Below are 23090 nucleotides of genomic sequence, written 5' to 3'. Positions count from 1 at the left end.
TATTATAAAGATGTCTTGTTTTATGTTGTTCATCATACCTACGGTAGGATCTGCACAGCATTATTTGGTAAGCAGAAGTTGGTTAAAAGGATGTATATGGGTGTGTGTGCTAAACGCAGTGGTGCAGCACCGCCCTGGAGACATGGTCCCATCTGTTCAAGGCTGGGGCACGTAGTTAGAAACTCATCAAACGTGGTCCCCAAGGTTTGTGCACCCCCCCACTTTGTCTCTCCATTTGTTATGTCTTTGTCTTTTTGCTGTGAGAGTGGGTGGGGTGTCAGGGGCAACATCTCAACCCCACAAAGGGGGTGCATTAATGTAGAACGTATCCATGAAATGGCCTGGTGGACGTGACGCTTCCTGGTCATGATTTATGCTTGCATGAGCATGCAGCCGGGAATGGGGTTGGGTGGGGAGATTCAGCAATAAGGGAGGGCGTGTGGAAAACAGAGCAGCTGGGATGCTACTGTATGTTTTGTTTATTTTCTCATCAATGTGCCACTGAAAGCTGAGCTCTTATTGGGAGGTTGCTTGGTGCTTCAAAAATATCTCAAAGGTTTCTAAGGAATCTAGCATGTAAGTTGATTTTAATGATTATATCCTGGCAGGTTGAAGAATATTTATTTTTTTCCACTTCTTTTTAAATTGCTTGAGCCTTACTTAGCTTATTATGAAGATGATGACACAGTGTTTTGGCTATTAATTCAAAAATCGTTATTTAAAGAGTATTTTATGTACTATTAATGCATAATTTATGAATTTTAATTTTGATTTCTTTATTTTGTGTTACATGGATTTTCAGATGACCTTAAACATAAAAAACACATCTCATCTTTTTTTTTCAATCATTGATGTTTACATAATGTTCAGTGTTATGGCCTGGTTTGCTTCATCTACTTATCTCACTTTACAGGAGGGCAGTCCCGGCCCTCTGCAGGTCTTTTTCTAATTAATGCCAGCCATCATCAAGAGAGCTGCCTCAGGCAGCAATGGCCACATTTGATTGGGATGAATAGTCATTTGTCTGGAATGATTGTATGGACAAATTTTCCTAATTGATAATGGTATATATATATATATATATATATATATATATATATATATATATATATATATATATATATATATAAAAACTGTTTTTTCACCCCTCGTGGGGTGGTATGTGTCATCCTCAAGCTCGGGTCCTCTACCAGAGGCCTGGGAGTTTGAGGGTTCTGCGAAGAATCTTAGCTGTTCCTAGGCCTGCGCTCTTCAGGACAGAGACCTCTGATGTTTTACCTGAAATCTGCTGTGGCCACTCTCCCAGTTTGGGGGTCACAGCCCCCAGTGCTCCAATTACCACTGGCACCACTGCTGCTCTTACTTTCCACATCTTTTCGAGCTCCTCTTTCAGCCCTTGGTATTTCTCAAGCTTCTCGTGTTCTTTCTTCTTGATGTTGCTGTCGCTTGGGATTGCCACATCTATTACTACTGCCTTCTTCACATTTACAGGTTTCATATTATGAATTACCTTTTAACATCACACAAAGATAACCTGTTTCAATATAAAATGCAGTTTCAAAAATCCTTCCCATACCAACATGGCCAACTTACAACATGAAGTTACCCTCCTAAGAAACTTAGCACCTGTTTTTGCCATCCTTGTACAACTAAATTTAGAGAAAATGTTTTTATTTTTAGGATACCTTATCTGCAGACAGTATTTTGCATTTGTTACTAAAGTGTTGTGAAAAAGTATTTGATTACCTACCAACTACTTTAAGTGTCTCATGGCATTTTTGTGACATGCACATGTTTCATATCATGAGTTTACTGTCAGTTTCAGACAGAGATAACCCATATGAAAAAAAAATGCAGTTTTTAAAAATTCATATCAACCTGGCATTGTGGTAAAGATGTATCCCACCTGAAACATATCAACTTGTTGTGCCGCCCTTGGCAGCAGCAATTGCCACAGGCAATAAGTATTTTATGCCTTTGGAAAAATCTTGCCCTACTCTTTATTGTGAGGTTACTTTTTTTTTTTAAACATAGGGGTTTCAGATGTGAATAGCTCATTTAAGGTTATGCCACAACAAATCAATAGAATCTAACAATGACACTTCTAAATGTTATTTTTTTGTCATTTGGATAAGGGCTTTCTGATGTTTGTATCATTATCCTGCTGCATAGCCCAAGTGTGCTGAGGCCTTGTTCATTAAGCAATGCATGGAATCCATGATACAAGTGTGTGGCCAAATCAAAATTTTACTTTTTTAAGTAAAAGGGTCAATCTCCTGTTCTGCCCTCTAAAAGCCAACCTTAAAGCCCTTAATTTGTGTATTTGTGTATTCATATGAGCCTGCTGATCAATGTTATTTCATGGTTTCCAATGGCAACCACAAAAAGGAGATTGAAAAAATGCTCTTTAACTGAGTTAGAAACTGAGGAGGAGAAATTTTAATGTTTGTTAGCCAAAGTAGTTACAAAAGTTATGAAAAAAGAAAGTATTGCACATGGTAACACATCATATTAACAATGCTATCCAAAATGGCAGACAGTATTATGCTTAGCACTGGCAGACAGTATTATGCTTAGCACTGACCTATTGATAATTGGAAAGAATTATTTTGATGTTCAAAATGGATGTTCAAAATGGCTTCAGGCACAGCGATAATTGTTCATTGCAGGGAAATTTGTGCTGTAAGAGCTGGTTGCTATGAACTCCACTCTGGAGTTCATAGCAACCAGAGTTTAAAAAAGTTTAAAAAGGTGAAAGATCAGTATAAGCATCACTCTATACGATATCTATAAGTATCTATAAGATAAATGATAAAAAAAATTATTACATTATATATTATATAATCTCTTTATAGATGGCTGCATGAAGCTTCATCAATATTCCACCAATATTAAATATAATATTTATACTACTAAGATTTGTCCCTCTTTGTTGTAGTCTTAGGCTTGAGTTTTAATCTCGGTTAGATCAGGCAGGGAAACTGGCATGTCTGTGAGCAACTTGTAGACTTACTGTGGTTACTCCTGAATACATATTTGTCACCATTTATCTATAAATTCATGCAAAACCCTATATTTACCACAGACTGCTGGCTAGCCATATTTTATTGTGTTTCTTAGAACCTTGCATCCAGCTTCCTTTACCTTTTCTATACAATGGAGTTGTACACACTGACTTCCATTTGTTTAGCACCTGTGGCAATCAGGAATGGTCAACTCCATCAGGTCAGTCTCCACAATCATGGGCCCAGCTCAGGACATATATCTGAGAATAAAGCTCTAGAGCAGGGGTAACCAATTAAAAATCAGCAGGATCCGAATAAAGGAAATCAATAAAGACATTTTTAATTATAATCTGTTAATTTAAACATAAACCAGGTTTTTATGCTTCCACGTTATACATTGACTTTTCAAAAAATAAATTAAAAATCGATCATATATATAGACAATTCCCTGATTCACATATTTTATAAAACACCTGAACTGACCGTTTGTTATATTTTTTTCTTGCGCTTTAGGCTGCCCTGCAAGGCTTTAAACCTGGGTTTAAATGGCCACAAAGCCATTCTCAAGTACATATCAAGGTGCTCATTTTGAGCCTTGATCGATATTTATTTTTGATTATGTTCATGGTGAATCCTGCTTTACAGCAGTAGGTTAGACCAAACATACTGAAAAATGTGCAGGGTCATCTTTCAGCACTCCATTTCACTTTTCTGTCATCCGTCCACCGCGGTTCTTCAAGAAGTCCACACTTTCTCTGCTGTCTTTTTCTCATTATTTTCTCCTTCTTTCTGATCGCCTGGCTTGCCACAGGTTTGCCTGCTGTGTTTAAAAGCCAACCCAGACTGACACAGCTTATTGGCTAATTTGTATCATGTGTAGCCGCTCTGGACGGCTTTACCATATTAACAGAGGAAGTGGCGCAAGTGAAGTTAGACACTGTCGTCGGACAACATGCGGTAATTTATAAATGCTAGCCAGCAGGTGGGTGACCTCTGCTCGGGAGAATCCAAATCGGTTTGCAATCAAGTCATCATCATGGAGCAGGAAATCTTGCTGGTCCCTGAAAACAAAATCCTCTTAATACTTTAATTTTGAACATCTTCCAGTGTATCCATAACCCACGATTACGCACACGTATCACAGCTGTATTAAAATGTTTACAACAATCTACACACTTTTCTCACATGTCACAATTAATGTTTTGCTCTATGCAGCGCACCATGTTGATCATTGGATCAGAGGAATTTAATAGCAAGAAAAAATGTGTGCATTATGATTTAGAATTTAACCTGCCATATTAACCATTTTTTATCAGTGCAAGCATCTATGCAACCAGTGTAAGCATCTATCACACTTTGATTGTGGATCAGATAGTGAAAATGAATGTCAGCAATATGGCTTTAAATCTCCGCTTCACTATTTCACCAGTAAGAGAGCCTCACTTTATATCAAAGTCCTTGCTTAACTCGTAAAACACTCCTAAATTGTTCTCACTTTGTAGCAAATAAAAGTACACACACATACAGATTCTATGTATGATAATTTATTTGAAATGTAGTCTTGGTTTTACAAGATTCCAGTTTGTCTCATCAGTCCAAAATGTAAGACAGGCCATTGTTCTCTTTTTTTTCACTAGTCAGGGTAAGTCAAAGAACGATTTTTGTAAGCCAGTCATCGCTTAGAAGGTTCACCCCTGTTCAATGTCTTCTGCATAAAAGTGTTTTTATCACTGTGGTCACTAAAGTTTCAAATCCTTAGAAATAACTAAACAATCACCCTTTCCAGACCAACAGCAAAGTCAAGAAGAGTTTTCTTTTTTTTCTTGAATACCAATTAATTGGGCTATATTCTTTGTCTTTTGAGATAATCTGCCAACCTCATTTTGTCTTACAAATTCTATTTAGGTTATTTCCTAATTCTACAGGACGGCAGTAATTGATACCGTGTAAAATTGAGAGTGAATTACATGTATTAATCTGGATTATCGCTCAGGTTAGAGGAGAGTAAGATTGGCAGAAATATTTTAGTAATGGTTACTTTAAGATCTAAAAATAGGAGGGATTGCTTTTCCTATAGTTTCTAGGTTGGTTGAAACTATCCCACCTGAGGCTCCGGATGGTTTACCAGATTGGCTTCAAAACTGGTTGATATGGCACCTCCTACCTGGCCCAAGTTTCCCATTTTTCAGATATTAAAATATGTTTGTTTATAAGAACAAGTTAACTGTGACAGCATGAGAAAAGAAATGTATATGTAAGGGTTCTGATTCTGTACTTTCTAAAAAAAGTACAGTATACAATATATGCATACAAACAGAAGCTTTATGTGTCAAACCTTAGCAAGGATCTGTTTCATTTTCCAATGGGAAAGGTGGGGATGGTGGCTTGAAACCACAGACAAATTTTCTTTTACAGAAAAAAGAAAAGAGGAAAAAAAACAGACACAGACATGGTTTTTTTATTTGTGATGTTTTTTTTAACAGTCAGAGAAAGGCGTAACTTTTGTAAAGACCAAAGAACATAGTTGTGCTGGCTTTAAATATGTGTTACTCTAAAATTTTTGTAAATGTCAATGGTTTAATGCCATTCTGTTCCACTTAAATTTATTTCTGTGTGAGAAAATTTATTAAAGTACTTATTCTCAGCCCACTGTTGACTTTTAAATGTGGTATAGAAATACATTTTGAAAAAAAAAAAGTTTTATCAGCAGGTAAAAACTAACACAGGTACACACAGAAACACATCTCAAAAGAATTGTGTTTAAATAAATGAACCATAACATTATTACAATATCACATAAAATGTATTAATTTCAGTTAACTAGGGTAAAAAAAAATCTCTAACATTTCAAGAGTTTATGGATCCTTGCTAATGAAAGTTTAAATTTTAGGGTCTCATAAGGCACAAGTTTCATAGAAGAAAAAAAAAAGATTATATTTAGTGTGGAAGAATTACATTAGGTCCTGTTGTGTCCTACCAAACCATCAGAATAAATGTTGCTTTGGCTGTTTTCTGCTAAAACCGTCCTAAAAGAAATGTCAGCCTATGATCCAGAAAGTACCCGAGCAACTGACTGAGGACCTTATTTATAGATCCAAAGTTAAGTTATTTTGTAAATTTTTTTTTTTTCAATTTTTATACATTGAAATGATATACCTAATATTTGAACCATGTATTAGATAAATAAGTAAATAGTTGTTACAGCTAATTATTTCATGGCAAGTTCATATGTCTGCTTTTGATAACATATTTCTGCCCTCCTTATTCCTAAATGATAAAGCCACAATGATTGTGAAAACCGTCTTGCGACCCCCCACTTTGGTAATTCATGGTCTATTAGACAGTCATTGACATCCTCTACAAGGAGAGCAAGCAACAACATTGTCAAATAAAGTAGTTATTGGCAGATTTCTTCTTTTAAGATGAAAATAAATTCTACATTTCTTTTGAAAATTGATGTCAAGATTCTTTAGAAGGAGGAAAATGGCCAATAAATCAAGCTGCTAATCTTTAAGGAAATCTATGGACCCTTAAATATTCCCTGATCATCTTAATGGAGATGCTGACTTAATTTCCAGGAAGAGTTTGCACCTGCTCACACTGCCAAATGTTTCAGTACCTATTTCAGTAAGTGTGGTATGGCTGTGTTTTATTGGCAAGGATATTGTCTGACCTACAGTAAACCGCAGAGAATCTTTGGCATATTGGCAAGACAGACAAAATTGCAGATGGGCTGATGGCCACCATTTTAAAACTAATCTTCCCTAACACTTTAGCACATCCACTGTTTAACTGCATCCATTCAGCACTGTACTGATGCAACATTTCTTGCAAAAAAAGCCTAGATTAAATACTGAGCTCAAATGATGTGTTGCACGTACCTATACTTTTGTATAATTATATTTGTCCTGTGTATTATAAAAAGTTTAGCAAAGAAACAACTTCATTTTGTCTGAAAAAACTTAAACTATATCCCCCCTCATGTAATTTAGCCATATAATAAATGTCTGAGGTACAAAAAAATGACATAGTAAAATAACTTATAATGTAATTTCTTAAGATAAACCTATAATTCAGGATTATCTTTGGTGAGACTTCCATTGAAAATTGATTTGCATAATGCTGTTTACAAATCCCTTATTGTTCAATATGGGTCAAGCATGTGCATCAGATTCCCCTCTATGCTTAATTTGCCTGTTGTTTCTTGTCATTTGTCAGTTAAAGAGTTTAGTCATGGTCCTGTGAGGACAGTGACCTATTTCAGGTATTGTCTCATTCACAGTGTCTTTACACGTTTCACTTCCTTATAAAATGCTGTTGACTTCACATTGGCATGGGATGTTGGAAGGAAGTGGAAGGCAACGGAGAGCGGTAGGCTTGACGAAGAAACAAACAAGCTGTTGAGGAAGAGCTGAGGGTTTGCCAGTGAAAAGATTAGAATGGCATTTGGCTTGAGAAGCAGGATGCATCCCTACTCCTGCCAAACTGCCATAGCAACGACAGCTTAATGCATCCCTCGTAGTCTCCCCCGCTGAGTGTCCAGACTGTACCAAAGGGTCATTAAAAAGATCTTGACATTATTCAGCTTGACCCCAACATTTATCTAGTTGTCAATATAATAAACAGTGCTTTTTACCTCAAATACAGCGCCAAAGACATCCTCTGCCAAAACTGAATATTGCCTAATTTCTGCAGCCTCATATTAGATAATATGCAAATGAGGGAGCTGTGTAGAACTCCAAATATAACTGAGTATGTAACCATAACAGAGCAATGCTATCTGTCTTAGAGCTCCCATTTGTCATGCGTGGCACCTCTTTTCCCCAGTGACCAATCAGGAGTATTTCCTTGGAGGCTAAGAGCAGCCCTCACCTCCTCATCATCACGAGTGATTGACAGCTTCCACAGGAAGGAGTGGGGAGTTATTTACCTCCTTGTGTTCTCATGGGACTAAGTTAATGATCCCAGCCAAAAAAATAACACAAAGAGAGAAAAGCCTGAGAAGTCGGTGCCTGGTTGAACCATTTGGAGCAGTTTCGGCTTCCTTTGGAGAGGATTAGAAAAGGGAGGCTTGTGTGAGAAGACTTTCAGAGACAGGGAGAAAACAGATGAAGCAGAAGCAGCCAGACAGTTATAAAGTAAAGAGAGGCTTCTAAGGAAAGTTAGAATTTTTAGAAAACTCTCATCCTTGGTTTCTCTGTGTATTTGCGAGTCACCCTGACTTTGGACTGACTGGTTGTGTCACAAAAAGCCTTTGAGGTAAGAAACACTTTGTATCTATAGAAGATGCATAAAAAGTCCAGATTAAAAAGACTTCATATTCAAGTTTTGACAATATTGGTTTGCTATTTTGAAATAGCTTCACACTACATTGCTTACTTTTTCATTCATATTTTAAGGATGTAACAAATGACCTTTGAACAGCAGGCAGATAATGAACAAACGGTCCACTGGCATTTTGTGACTGTTCTTACTCACTATCTGCATTTCCATTAACAATCAAATTGCACAAGTTTTAATTAAGAAAATTTATTAGCTGCATGGACACATTTCATTTCAAATTAAATTTTTCGATAAAAAGGGTTTATGCATCAATGAGATGGTTTTCAGTTGCAATGAAATTATTATATTTCGTAAAACTGCAATGCATACACTTTTTTTGCATGACATAAGTGTTGCGTGTCAAAAGACGAAGAAGAATACCAGAAGTACTTGGAGGATTATGGTGCGGAATATATTGGATTCATGAGGAGAGTCACTACCCAATCTTTACAGAAGTGCTTTCTGTAAAGATCCATACCATCAATACACTTGTGAATTTGCAAGCAAATATTCATCTAGTTCACTATGAATAATGTATTTACAGTACTGAAAGTGTTGATTTCTATCCTTAAATCATAAAGGAATTAATTATTATTTGAATTATGAATTATTTTAAAAATTTTAAAATTTCTGAGAGAATTGGATGCATTTTCATGCTTTTTATATCATCGAAAGTGCTCAGACCAGTCCAGAAAAAAAGATTACACACCATTTGAGGGCTGAAACGATGAATTGGATTAATCGAAATAAATCGACTGTTGAAATAATCGTCATCTAATTTAGTAATTGATTGTTAACCTGAGTTTAGAGACTCTAAAACATGCCTTTAGCTGACAGAGCGACCCACCTAGACCAGCAATGATCTGTCAAAATGCCCCAACCAGAACTCTTCAAGGTAAAAAGTTTTAGTTTCACCTTTAATTTCGTAAAAAAATCCTCTTTAAGGGACCTCCGGCTATCCGATTATTAATTGTAAATGATCAACACATTAATCAAATATTTAGTTGCTGCTATACAGTATTTATTTGCATATTAGTTATTTCTTTCTTTAGATAATGCAAAATATACCATAAAAGTACAATGAAAGGCAAATTACAACATTATCTAAAAATCCAAAATCAAAGAAAATAGCTGCTGAAGTAGAGCAGGATCCCAGTTTTGGGACAGATCACAGGAACAAATTATACAACAAAGGATGAAAGCGCTTTTAAGCTCTCAGAAAGTAATTTTTTTACATACTGAGGTTTACACAAATATAATAAGGGAGAAAAAAAAAGTATATTCTGCCTGTTAAAAAAAAAAACAGTTTAGGGCACCTAGTATGTATTTTTAGCTGAATATTGACATAGTTGTGCACATTTGTACTGGAAATGGAAGTAATGAGATACACCTGATCATTGATTTTACAGACAGTCAAGAAACTCAATGCATTTAGGCTTCTAGAAATGGCAAAGGCAATTCACTTAGTTTTGCAGTGAACGTAAAAATGTAGAGGAAAATTAATTTAAGGGATTTTTAATATGGTTTGGCTGTTGTTTTCAGGTTTTTGAGTCTAAGTACTTTAGAAAGTGCTGCTCTGCTAAAATTTTTTACACAAAGCAACAACTATTCTGTGGTAGAAAACATGTTGCAAGCTTTAAATGTCATATAATATTGGGGAAGCTTCAAGATGGAAGTAAGTGAAGAGTAGCTTAAAATAGTCACAAGTACAACCAAGGTATAAAGTACAATCTGTGGTAGCACAACACATCTAGCCTTTATCATATAGGCCTTAGCAGAAGAGGACCACACAGTGTGATGCTACTATTAGCCAAGTATATGATACCAGGGCTACAATTTATATAGAATCATCAAAATTATTGATAACAGTAATGGAACATTTTCTGTTCCACTGAGTCAAAATATGTAATAAACAGTGTGAAAGCATGGATTTATCCTGCCTTATGTGAATGGTTAGGTCGCTTGTGTACCGGTAATAGTGTAAGGAAAATTTCCAAAGCACATAATTGACCTGTTTGACAAATTTTGCATTGGACACAGATGGACGGATATACAGATAAATGGTCAGTTTATATCAGATATCAGGTGTGTAAACCTTTTATTTTCTGCAAATGCCATTGCTGACCTGGAGAGAGACCTTTGTTTGGATTTAGAAAAACAACAAGAATTCATGCAAATTTTCTTGGCAGCAGAGTGTTTGAGGCTTCACAAATATAATATAATGCTGACTGTATTTAAAACTGGTGATCCTGTAAAAGTAAAAATATTTGTGTAACTTATCAAGGCAGCATTGACCATAAAGGAACTGAAATGTTTTAGTTTCTCTTGTTTCTTACCGCTTGGGATGCTCCAGGCTAGACTGAAACATGAGGACTCCTTGGCGTGGGACATTGACTGCCTTATATCCAAGTGAATCCATGCCATTTGAGCTGTGGTTTTACCCCTATTGTAAAAACATGTGTCTTGCACAGTGATCCCATTGTAAAAGAAAAAAAATGTATTTTTGGCATTAGTGACAAGTAAAAGCATCTAACTGGTTTAACTTTAAGCTGAGAAACTGAACAGGCTTGGTGTGATCTCCCTCTCTCTGTTTCGTTACCAACCAGATCAGTCTTTGCCCATGTTAATGCAGTAACAAACGTCTAAGCATTCCTGTGTTTGACCTTAGAAACATGGTTATTAACAGTGAGAAGCTGAAGCAAAGCATATGGTTTTAATGATTTTTGCTGTTTTCATGATGCAGTTTTAGCTACAACGCTCACAGCTCAGTTTGATGAGGATAGGGAGGATGCTATTGGCATCTAACTACTTTATTTTGTCCCTGGTCTTCAGCTAGAGGCTTATGTGTGTGCTTGAAAAACTAAAACACTAAAGCTTTGCTCCTTGTTATGTCTGATAGCCTCAAGTTAAGAGCAAAGAAGCAAGTCCTGCCCCTCTTTCACACGATTGGTTTCTCTAACATCCTGCAGCCCACTGCATCTAGATGGGATAGTTCTCAGTCAGAGTAGATAAAAAGGTGGCAAGTTTTGATCCTCCCGCGGGCTCAGACGAGAGGTTTAAGAGCTCAGAATCTCACACAGAGTCAGAGAGGCAAGTCACTATGCTTTAAGTCCAGTTCGCTGCAGTGGATCAGCTTCGCAGAGACTAAATATCAGCAGTGACTAACTGTAGAGGTGGCTCTGTAATTCCCCTTCTTTATGGCTGGAACCATGAAGCAGGTAAGTCAGGAGGTCACTTAGAACTCTGTCTGTATTTAAGGTTACTGTGCCTTTGTGTTATTTTTCAACTAAAACATGAGTCATAATGTGTTTCCAAGGCTCCAGGCAGGGACCTTTTTTAAGTGTGAATGTTGTAGGGGATATTTTTTTCCTAAGGTTTTGAACTGGATTACACAAGGGGTGTGATGACTAAGCAAGATGTGGAGGGAATTTTTGTAATTGAACGGGACCAAAATGAGTGGGTTGAGGCTGAAGTAGACTTCCTGTGTAAAAACAGTCATTTATGGCTGCTTTGAAACATTTCTAAACCCACACTCAAAAACAGAAAAGTTAAGTGTTCTGTAAAATAAAACAGTTCTTTTTTAACTTAAGTTTTTGTTAAGCTTGTAGATTCAAATGTTTCCCTTTAATCATGGCTATTCATTTTAAGATTTTTTTTTCACTCTCATATGACCAACTCCTCTCCATCGCGGAGGAGAGAAACAAGCTTTATTGACTCCTATTAATTAATAACTTTTTCTTATAAATAGTAACTGGCTCTTGTGAAGAAGAATGCAAGACATGCCTCCACCACAGCATACCACGTCTGATCACTACTGTGACTAATAGATAACAAGCGGTCACCATGGCAACACATGTGGAGATCTTTACAGTGGTTATTCAACCACTGAATTGCTTGGATTATTACGATATTTTTGTTCTGTTTAAACTTTGAAGCTGACATCTTTCTAAAAGAGGTCAAGACCAAAGTAGAACTATATGATAAGAATAGATTCCTTAGTATTTAATGGAAAAGCTATTTTATGAGTCTTAAAATAAACGGTAGTCATATATGGATTAGTTTGCCTCACAGAGTTACTTACATAAGAAATGTGGGACTTAGGACTGCTCTGTAAGGAAAACATGCAGGCTTAATATTTTTCTCAATCAAGTAAGTGTCCGATAGAACAGCAAAATGTTGTAAAATTTAGAAATAATTTAGTGGCTCAGGTAAAAGTTATTTAATCCATCTTTTCTGCTACTTTACTTTATAAAGCAGATTGCTTCTTTGACAGTTTCATGTTTCATGCAACACCTGGTGCACAGTGACACACCTGCTAACTGTGTTTTCTATTAAAATGAAAACCAGTTTTACAATAAGGTGATTGCATGATTAAAGATAATGTACACAAAATGAATGTTTAAAAATTAAATAGCTCTGCAAAAAAAAAATTATAATAATGATCATTTAAAAACTACACAGCTGTTTAGGATGGCAGACAGCCATGATGGTCTTTGCTCATCCTGGACAAGCCATTAATCTTAGTCTTTAAGACTTAATCTGGGGTTATATAAAAGAAGAAAAACTGCATTCCCTATGACAATTGCATACACCCCAAAAAGTGCAAAACTAGAAGAGAAGGTGCAGTGCTTCAAGTTAGCATTAAAAATAATTCTGTTTATATTTTATTGACTAATGCCTATGTAGAAAGGAGATTTTTCTCTCTTCTTTTTTTTTTTTTAGTTTTTTTTTTTATTCCCCAATATGTCATTTAAAGTTCCTTTTTTGAAAAAGACAAGATTCTCTGAAGTTTTTGTTTAGAATTAGTTAATATATTCTTAATAATGTGACTTTAGGAAAAACTAGAAAAAATGTAGAGTTAAAAGGCTAATCTCAACAGTTCTGGTGTGTGATATTATCAGTAGGGGGGAGTGGTGGCCTAGTGTTTAGGGCATAGAGCTTGTAATCATTTGAGTTCGAGCCCCTATCCCATAGACTGCCACTCTGGCTCTCTGAGCAAAAGACCTTTAACCCCAAACTGCTCCCCAGGCGCTGCACAATGGCAGCCCACTGCTCCCCAAGGAAATGGGGTTAAATGCAGAGAGTTCATTTCATTGCTCTGTACTTTTGACAGTGTAATGACAATAAAAAAAGCTGGAAGAAGCACAGAACTCCCTGAAACTGAAACTTTTGATATTTTTATGATTTATATATCTGACCAAATACCCAATGTTTTGTGAGTAGTTTAGTCTCTTGTATTCCATTCCTTTTTAACTAAATGGAGGGACGCATGCCCTTTCAGGATACTTGTGGCATTCTAATTTTAAAATCATAACTTCAAATTGATGTCTATTTTCTCTCTCTCTTGATCAACCACCTCTCTTTGTTTTTTCAAATATAAGATTGGTGGAGATACCTTCCATGTTTTAGAAAGAGAGCTGTTGGTACCCTGAAAACATAACTCCATGTGTGAGTTGCGCGAATCTACCACAAGATGTCGCCATTTACGTCTTTTCTTTACCATTTAATTCTTTTTAAACGACTGCTTCAAATTGTTGTTTACAAGCACTTAATGAAAACTTATATTGCAATTTCATCACAGGAAGCTTCAGAATAGTTTTAACATCTGGGACATTCCTCCCTCTTATATGAACTCTGAGGGTAGCGGGCTGCAGCCGCATGCTTGGAAAGTCACATTCCCTGAAGTTCCTGTGGTCGTGGAGAGGATAGGGTGTTTTCCCGCTGATGGCACCTGCCAAGCCTCGCAGAGGAAATGAGAAAGTTGCTGCTGACCAGAGTGACCTGCGCTGCGTAGACTGCAAGACAGGAAACTAAATAACCTTTTTTTTTTTTTAAACACAACCACACTTTTGTTTGCATTGGAAATGTCAGAAACGTTTTATTTAAACCCTGCGTTTTTCACCTGTTGTTCATTATCAGCAAAGGACACAGTTATTCTCCATGCCAACATGTTTGACAGATGAGTTGGAAATCCAGTAGTGGAGATGCTACGGTTAGTAATTAGGTTGCACTCTTTAATCATTTAAACTACAGCCTGTGTTGAGGCCGCGCGTGCTCCATTAGCGCTGATCTGGGTAATGTGTGCAGCTGCTGCTCAGGTAGATTAGTCAGTCTAATCAGCTGGATGGTGCCACAGCAGCTGTAAATCACATTAGGCCCGAGTTGGCCACTACTGAGCAGAGCTGGCTGCTGATGTGACTGCAGCCCAGCCCCCTTCATTTGGTCACAGCCACGTTAGCAGCAGGATTACAGATAACTATGTTATGTGTCAGCCCTGGAAAGAAGACAGAGAGAAATAACAATCTTTCAGACTCTGAATAGCTTACATTGGTCAGGACTATCATTAAGGGTGATGAAATATCATAACTAAAAGGACAAGGGATCGTTTGAACAGGAAATTGCTGTCATATCTGGGACCTTTTCATTCTTTCATCCCTAAAGGATCCATCACTTCCTAATCAAAATATAACTCCAGATGTCAGTTCATCTTTTTTTGGGTGAATCCCTTTGTTCAAGACTATATATTTCTTTCATTGCCGAGCATACTGTCTGCTTTCCTTTAGCAAGTAGTTTATTCAAATATACTAAAAATGTACTAATTTCATACTTAAAACCAGGCAGTGCACTTAGAGTTGACTTATTCTAAACTATATTTCATATACTTAACAAATATTGTTTACTTTATTGTTTACTAAAGTATACTTTAATTATACTTTAGTAAACCTAAAAATGTCCCAATTTAGTTCGAAGAAGCATTACTTTAGTAATACTTCAAGTAGGCTACAGTAAAAGTAATTGTTCGGTATACTATCTAAAGTTATACTTAATAGAATTTACTTCAAGTATACTACTTTTTGCTAAGTGTTGCTTACCCACTTTTTCAAATTGCATCCAGGAACTGATTTTTGATAGACCAACAGCATGTTACAGAAGGATTGGAAAAATGCAGGGGTGGAGCTAGATGGGGGGCCATGGCCACCCTTAGCCAATCAATAGCCCCCCCCCCTACCATTTTTTTCCCCATCCAATACAGATGGTGGCAGCAGTAATACTTTCAAGTGGAATATTGAAAACATAAAAAATTTTTGTGGTTATTTACACATCAGTATATTAATATCAAATATGATAAATACAGAATTCATGCTCTTTTCAGAGATAGATTTTGTGTTAAATGGGGTAAAGAGAAAATGTGTATGTTCAAGTCATATATAAATAACAATTTTATAAAATCCTATCAAATAATCAATTTTTGTAGATATTAGTACTTGTAAATATCAATTTTATGCAGAATGTTTATTGATACAAGTCGGTAAGTAATGACAATGGAAAAGAAATAATTTTATCCACTATACCTTTTATTTAGAAAGCACGGATGTTTATATTTATATATATGCATCTATTTGTTAGCAAAGGTTGTAGGAAAGTAGTGTTTGTCTTTATTTAGTGTTCTGGCTTTTTACATGGCCTTTACATGGTTAATGTCTGACGCATAAAAATGTAAAATGTGTGAAGCTGGATTTAATTTGGAGTATTAGATTAAGAGGTGCTGAATACAAATCCATGCTACACTTTTCAGATTTTTATTTGCAAAATATTTTAAATTGTGTTAAGTTTAAGGATAAGACAACGGGTAGTCAAATTTGTCATTTTGTATTTACTTGTATGTACCCCTTTAACCGATCTGTTGGAGAGCAGTGGGCAGCTTGAGGCACCATGGGAACATGGGACTGAAGGGTCTTGCTCAGGGACCCAGAGTGGCAGATTAGTCATTTTCATTCTACCTCACAATTGATAGTTTTTTTTAGAAAAAGTTGAAACTTGAGCAAATGTTATGGTGTTTATATTGCATTATATCATTTTATAATTCACAGTTTTAAGCTGGTATTTGAAAAGTTTCCTATTCTGCTCAAGGCTCAGGGAATCTCCGTCTGGTTCGCCTCATGTCTCCCTCTCCCCCTGGAAGTTTCCACCTTAACATTTGTCTGAACTCAAGCAAAGGTTTTTTTAATAAAATATTTACCACCTTTTGTCTGTCTCTGAGTGTAGATAGCCTCTCTGGGGAAACCCATAGAATGACAGGAGAATCAAAATGGAGCCCAGCAGGGGTGTGTTTGGAAATAGTCGCACATGGTAAGCAGATGGCTGCTCTGATTCAACACATCAGGGCCAGCTGTGACAGATGTAGATGTTGCTGGTGATATTAAGTCATGTTTGGCTTCATTTTCTAGTCTTATTGAACGTTCCCCTTTGAGACTGTGCAGATATTTTGCAAGCTGTACAATAATGCTCTAGTGTGAAATACTCCAAAGCTGTTTTGCCTCTAGCAGTACTGATTATTTATTCCTCATTATTTGTTTATTGGCTGCAAAGGGAGTTATGATCTTACTGTATAGCTTGGCTATGTCTTAAATCTCTCATCTTAGTTGTATTGTCAGCTTTTACCCTTGAATCCCTGTTGGAATTGCCAAGAAAAGTTTGAGTCAACAGCATTGTGCTGCATGAATCAGTGGGAACAGTTGCACAAAGAAAGCTGAAACTGATCCTGATGCTTTGAATTTCTGAATGGGCAGGGCTGCAGGGACACTGACCTGCCTGTGAGGACAAGGTTTCTGCAACAATCCCGTCCCCTCCGCTTGTTTTCTGTGTTTGACTCCCTCTCTCCCACTCGCTGCTGTCCGCTCTCCTCCTCTTCTCCGAGGCTTTGGCCGGAGCTCCTGCTGTAGGTGGAGCTGGCTTTCCTGGAATTGTCGGGCAACTTTTCCTGTTGTGCTTGCTACCTCTTGCTCAATCTCTCGCCTAATGACAGCTCTGCCGCAGGATTACTGGGTTTGGGAAAACTTGTGCCATCTGGATGCGTGCTGCACGCCGGAGTCCATGTTTATTGCATTTGTTAGCAACAGATTTTTATAATTCAGGTCAGAGGTATCCCTGAAGCAAAAATGTCACGGCAATGCAAAGTGGGGCGAAATCCATCGGTGGGTAAAGTAAACTTTGTATGAATGGGAGAGCTTTCAGTAATGCAAAAAATACCTGAAGCTATTTGCCGTGGCTGTTGGCCACATTCTTATTTCACAAGTGTTTTGATAGGTTTAGGATGTTTTATGATATCTTTTATGATAATATATAACGATTCTCATCATAGTGATTTTGCTTAATTAAAACTACCCTTTATTCACTTTGTTGTTGGAACAAGCTGCATGCAAAAATACCCTAACCTGTTTGGCAAGACCTGCCAGTGCTGTTGTAGCTGACAATGTTGTGCAAACTTAAAAACTGTTATATTTTACTGTTTTATAGTTTTGTAATCAGGAACTATTAATTTTGGATACAGAGAAAAAAATGCTATACATAGACAAACATGCAGTTGGCATAAATAAATAAATATAAAATACTTAGGACTGATTTAATAAAACAATGAATGAACAAAAATCTCTCTGGTGAATGTTTGGTCCCAAAAAATTATTCCTTGGCATTTGCGCCAGTAGGGTTCTGTACAAAGAATAAAAAAAAAAAAAACATAAATAAAAAACAAAGGCCCACAGATGCATCAGAGACACAACAATTGCTCCTTGTGTTGTAGGCAAAGTAGGACAACAATCAGTCTGGAGATCCTAGAAAGACAAACCCAGGTCTCTTGCCCTGTGGAAATTCTGGTGTTCTCGTAGCTTTCAAGGGACTGTTTGTGCCCGACTGTCCTCAATAATGAGCTTTGGCCCTCTTCACACATAATGAGGAGGAAGAGAGTTTGCAAAGGGACACGCTGTGAAGCCTGGTGTGTCTTCTTGCAGCTGGTGGTGTCTGAGTGACCCAGAACAAAGGCTTAGTGTCTGTGACTGTATGGAGCCCCAGCCATCGACAAGCAGGCCAGTGGACTTCTGCTTGGCTTAGCTGTCAGTCCTCGCCACTCTCCGGTAAAAAACAGTGAAGAGATGAACTTATACAGGCTTGGGCAAAAATGATATAATCTACAGCCCCATTCTTACAGTTCAACAAATCAGATCTATGTCAGATATCCAACGTTTTATCTATTAAAGGCAAACATTTGCATATCCTAATCATCCTTCTGCTTTTTGTCTCTGATGAGATATGTCTTACAAAATTTTGCTCAAATGTACATTTGTGTTCACCTTGGAAAGAAAAGATAGTAAAACTCAAAACTGACCTAGATTAATAGACTATTTGATTATTGTCCAAAATTCCTGTTTATTCACAGGTTTTGTTTACTGAATATCTAGAGCTGCATTGCTTAAAAAACCATAACGTATACGTAATTTTCCCCTACTGTCTACTAGAACCTATGCAACATCATGATACACAAACATGAAAAAAATGGATGTTGTACTATACATAGAGGTCCCCGATTATGGATTTTAGTTTGAGGGAGAGACTGTCACCATAAACCGATAATACTTTAAAATGCAAAAAAAGATGAGTTAGTTTCCATTGTAAAGTCTTTGACATTTAGTATTACTTATTTGCATAATTTGTGTGTGGGGTTAGGCTTAGATTCTTACCTTAACAGTTAATTTTCCAAAAGGCTGCTAGCATTTCCTAATCAAAGATGGTTTAGACGCAGGCCTATATAGTAATTTGTATTTTTGACGGACATCATTTCTGATATTAGATTGGGAAATCTCTGTCCATAACACGCTGCGGTTAAAAGCTCAAAAAACACAGTGGTTTTTTTTTTAAACTCTGTTTGACCTTCTTGTTAAAAGTGTTGATCTTTCTTGCTAGCAGAATAAACCGCAGACATATATTTGCATGTCTTTGGCAATTTAGCTTAGAACTGAATTGGTCCTTAACTTTATGTGCTTTCTTTGATGTTTTAGTTTTTTTCTCATACACCTCACTGATTCTGAAATTAACCAAAAAGTAAGTATCGTCTTCCCTCAGTAATGGCTTTCATAAGAAATGGTTCTGTAAACTGGCAGCTCTTAGGCTTACTGATTTTGTCTCTTTATATGATCTCTCTGAACTTAAGGTAAGTCTAAATGTGGACAGTTAGTTTTAATTAGGTTGAACCCCTTTTTATGTAATTGTTTTTATATTACAATTGACCTTCTTTTTCTTTGTGTCATTCATAGATAGCTGGTCAGCTTCCCTGGATTTTGCTGGCATTCCTTCTTTGTTTTGCTTGAAAATGGAAACACTAGAGTCTGAGCTGACCTGCCCAATCTGCCTAGAGCTTTTTGAAGACCCACTGCTGCTGCCCTGTGCTCACAGTCTTTGTTTCAATTGTGCCCATCGAATCCTGGTCTCCCATTGCACCCCCAGCGAGTCTATCCAGTCTATCAGCGCCTTCCAGTGTCCAACTTGTCGCTATGTCATTACTCTCAACCAGAGAGGCCTAGAGGGACTGAAACGCAACGTGACCCTGCAGAACATCATAGACCGCTACCAGAAAGCCTCTCTAAGCGGGCCCAACTCACCTAACGAGACTCGTCGAGAGAGGGTAAACCCAGAGAGCAAAGCCATGACATTACCTACTGACCGGGTGCAGTGTCAGTTCTGTGAGCAGGACCCCCCGCAGGATGCCGTGAAGACCTGCGTTACCTGCGAGGTATCATACTGTGAGGAGTGCCTCAAGGCCACCCACCCAAACAAGAAGCCTTTCACTGGGCACCGGCTGATCGAACCTCTGCTGGACTCCCATCTCCGGGGGCTCATGTGTTTGGAGCATGAGGATGAGAAGGTCAATATGTACTGTGTGACAGATGAACAGTTGATATGCGCCTTGTGCAAGCTTGTCGGTCGACATCGAGACCATCAAGTGGCAGCTCTCAGTGACCGGTATGACAAACTCAAGGTAGGAAATAGATTTATTGAAGTTTATTGGTGGATTTATAACGTACGTTTTCCAGTGACTTTATCCAGTAGTTATTACAAAAAAAAAAAAATAATCTTTTGCAGTGCTTTGTTTTTTTTGTTAAAATTGCACAATTTGAAAGTTGATCATTTGGATTCTTCGAAAAATAAATTCATGGTTTCAGTTAAATACATAGGTTTATAAATCAAATTCAGTGAGCAATTTTCTTAAAGTGGAACCCTAGATTATGCACTGATCTGAAACTTGACCAAGCAAGCAAGTAATTATTGCTCAGCCTTTTTCAAGCTTAAGTTATATTTAGGAAGTTTCTCTAGCATAAAGTTGAACTAAATTTGTGCCTTGCCTGAGGCAGGCATAATCGACTTTTCTGAACTTCATCTAATTCTGTTTACAATGAAAAGACAGCTGTATCCTTCCTTGAATGAGAAATGAGTTCTGTTTATGTTGGTAATCAGTTTTGAAGCCAAAGTTCTCTTTCAGACAGATGTTCAGTGGGGTTTTCTTTTTCAGATGTTAGAAGGTTTCTATGATCAACTGTGCTTTAATATGTAATGTGAGAAATCCACCTTTAACTCTGCTTTGATTCAAAATTCCATAACACTTAGACCAGAGAATGCATTCACAGTTTTAGCCTAAGTGGATCCGCTGGGCAGGCATGAATAAGATATGCTCTTAGATGGAGCAGAAAAAGGTGACTCTGCTTTCAGTTCCTTGTAAATTTAAATGAGCAGGTGATTTATTTCCATGGGCTTATTTTATGACTTACACTGAAAGAAGCTTATAGGAAAGAAAAAAGAAATAATTAAAGTTTTCTGTGATTATTATAATACAAAACAATATCTGAGTATATTAAATTTTATAACATTGGGATTGTATTAATTGTGACTTGCAAGTACTGTTTTAATGCTAACTATACATTCAAAATCTTAAAAAAAAAAAAAAAAAAAATCTGTAATAAGGAGAGACATGCTGGCTGCTTATTTAAACTTAAAATGTCACCTCAAGGAACATCCATGGGGGACTGACTTACTACCACAAAAGATAATCCTAAATTGTCCTGACAGACAATAGACATAGAGATAAAATACTAGATGCAATGTGAAGCTCCGGAAGCAAATGAATTCAAAATACACCTTTAGATGGTTTTACTTTGACTCCTGAAAGTTTTTTTTTTTTCCAAGCAAAATAACAAGAATTACATTTTAATTGTTTGGGATGATTCATCATGTAATGTTACTGGTGTTAAGAAATTGAAATATTTTCTTTTTCTTTTGTTTCCTTTTGTTCACAAGGACATTTTCCATCTTAGCCTCTGACATAGCCTGTGTTTGTAGTGACGTCCATTTTAATATAAATTTTAAGAACATTAAGTCAAGAGATTTTAAGATATAATAAAACAAACTATTATAATTTAAATATCAAACACACTGATATTGTATTGATTACTGTGATTTAATATATTGTGTGGTCCTAAAATCAATGATTCATTTGACATCATATTGTCAGTAAACAAAAATCTCTAATAACACGCAATCATTGAGAAAACACAATAAATTAGCTTGTCTGAACAATTAGCTTAATTAAAAACAGCAGTCATACCCATTCTTGTCTGTTTTTTGAAAGCTTTCAAATTTTCACTTACTGTAAAGTGTATTTGAAGCTTTAAGGAAGAGATTGTTTTGTCGAAAAGCAGCCATTTGTATAACAAAAATGAAATGCTACATGAAAAACATGTTCCTCTTTTCCCTAGCTATCACAGTCCCCATGCATGAGTCACAAATCAATGTTTTTATTTATCATAACTTCAGTCCACATCCTGTTTCTCCCTGTTCTTTTTTCTCCTATGCTTGACCGTCTTTGTGGAATTTGGATTCAAGATATTTTTTTTGGATGCTTTTAGTTTTTAGTGATGACTTCTCCCCTTTGTCTGATCATGCTGTCACTATGCAGAATTCTCCTGACCACTTCCTTTGTGCGGGGAGTGATCAATCATACCAGGAGGCGGACCAAGTGATCAGCATCCTTTCTTTAATCAAACAATCATGAGGGATTTGTTTTATTGATCTTCTTTGAATCTGAAACAAATCTACCAAAGGGGGAAGAGTATCTGTGAAGATAGTATTGTGTGTTGTCTGAAGCAGCTATGACTGGTCCAAGGTATTGACTAATGAAGTATGCTAATGTGACCATGGCAGCTGTTAATGTATGAGGCATGCTCAGCCTTATGAGCCTGTTGTGTTTTCATTATTGCATCTAGTTGCTAATGTTGGCACTAATGTGGCTTAATAATATTGTCCCAAATGATTAATGACATTACGGATAAAGATGAAGATAAAAGGTTCCCGCTTAATCTTCCTGCAGAGTTCAAAATGTGGTTGTTTAGTGGAAGTTTTGTGTTGGGTTTTAAATCAGTCTTTGTGTTCTATATATTGTCCTTACATTACACACAGATTCTTCCGCTGTGCAAGGTCAGAAGTGAAAGAGGAAATAGGAATTCCTACAGTATGGCTATGAGAAATGTTTTTGTGCTTTTTGTTTTTTTTCAAATGGCATGCAGGCTAGGACTCAGGGTATTTTTTTGTCCCTGGAATCACACAGTTAAAACTGTGTGGCATTAAGCAGGCAGATGAGTTGCCAGGGTGTTTGGAGCATTGTGTGCTGGCATAAAATCCATACTGTAGTTGCAATGTTTTTATGTCACTGTTTTACCCTGAACGATCAAAGAGAGTGACTGCTGCATTAAAAACTACATAGTTTTTAAGTTAATTCCACATCTTATACAAAAACAGAAATGGAGTCAGCTTAAACCATGGGAAGATTGTAATCTAAAACCCTGCAAACAATATGGGATGGTTTTAAGACCTTAAGGGTTGTTATGATGACAGTAGGACAATGTTGCAATCATTCACAGTACAGACATAAAGTCCACATTT

At 36.8% G+C, this 23090-nt stretch overlaps 1 protein-coding gene across 5 annotated transcripts in view; it reads left to right on the top strand.

Moving 5' to 3' along the window:
* The window catches only part of mid1 (midline 1), a 49693-nt gene that overhangs the window by 6491 nt on the left and 20112 nt on the right, over window positions 1-23090 (top strand). The window contains exons 1-2 of one of the 5 annotated variants that reach the window (XM_038293447.1): window positions 440-576; window positions 19415-20136. In XM_038293447.1, coding sequence (XP_038149375.1) covers window positions 19471-20136 — 666 coding nt within the window. In that variant the 5' untranslated portion in view covers window positions 440-576; window positions 19415-19470. Of the gene's footprint in view, window positions 1-439; window positions 577-8003; window positions 8265-11336; window positions 11546-17001; window positions 17303-19414; window positions 20137-23090 lie in introns of those variants that run through there. The other 4 variants (XM_038293449.1, XM_038293450.1, XM_038293445.1 and 1 more) reach the window with 4 other exon arrangements.

Source organism: Cyprinodon tularosa, unplaced genomic scaffold, assembly GCF_016077235.1.
Source record: "Cyprinodon tularosa strain WSP-4 unplaced genomic scaffold, ASM1607723v1 ctg326, whole genome shotgun sequence".
NCBI classification, from domain to species: domain Eukaryota; kingdom Metazoa; phylum Chordata; class Actinopteri; order Cyprinodontiformes; family Cyprinodontidae; genus Cyprinodon; species Cyprinodon tularosa.
The sequence above is the reverse complement of the archived record's forward strand: the minus strand, read 5'-3'. Positions and strand labels throughout refer to the sequence as shown.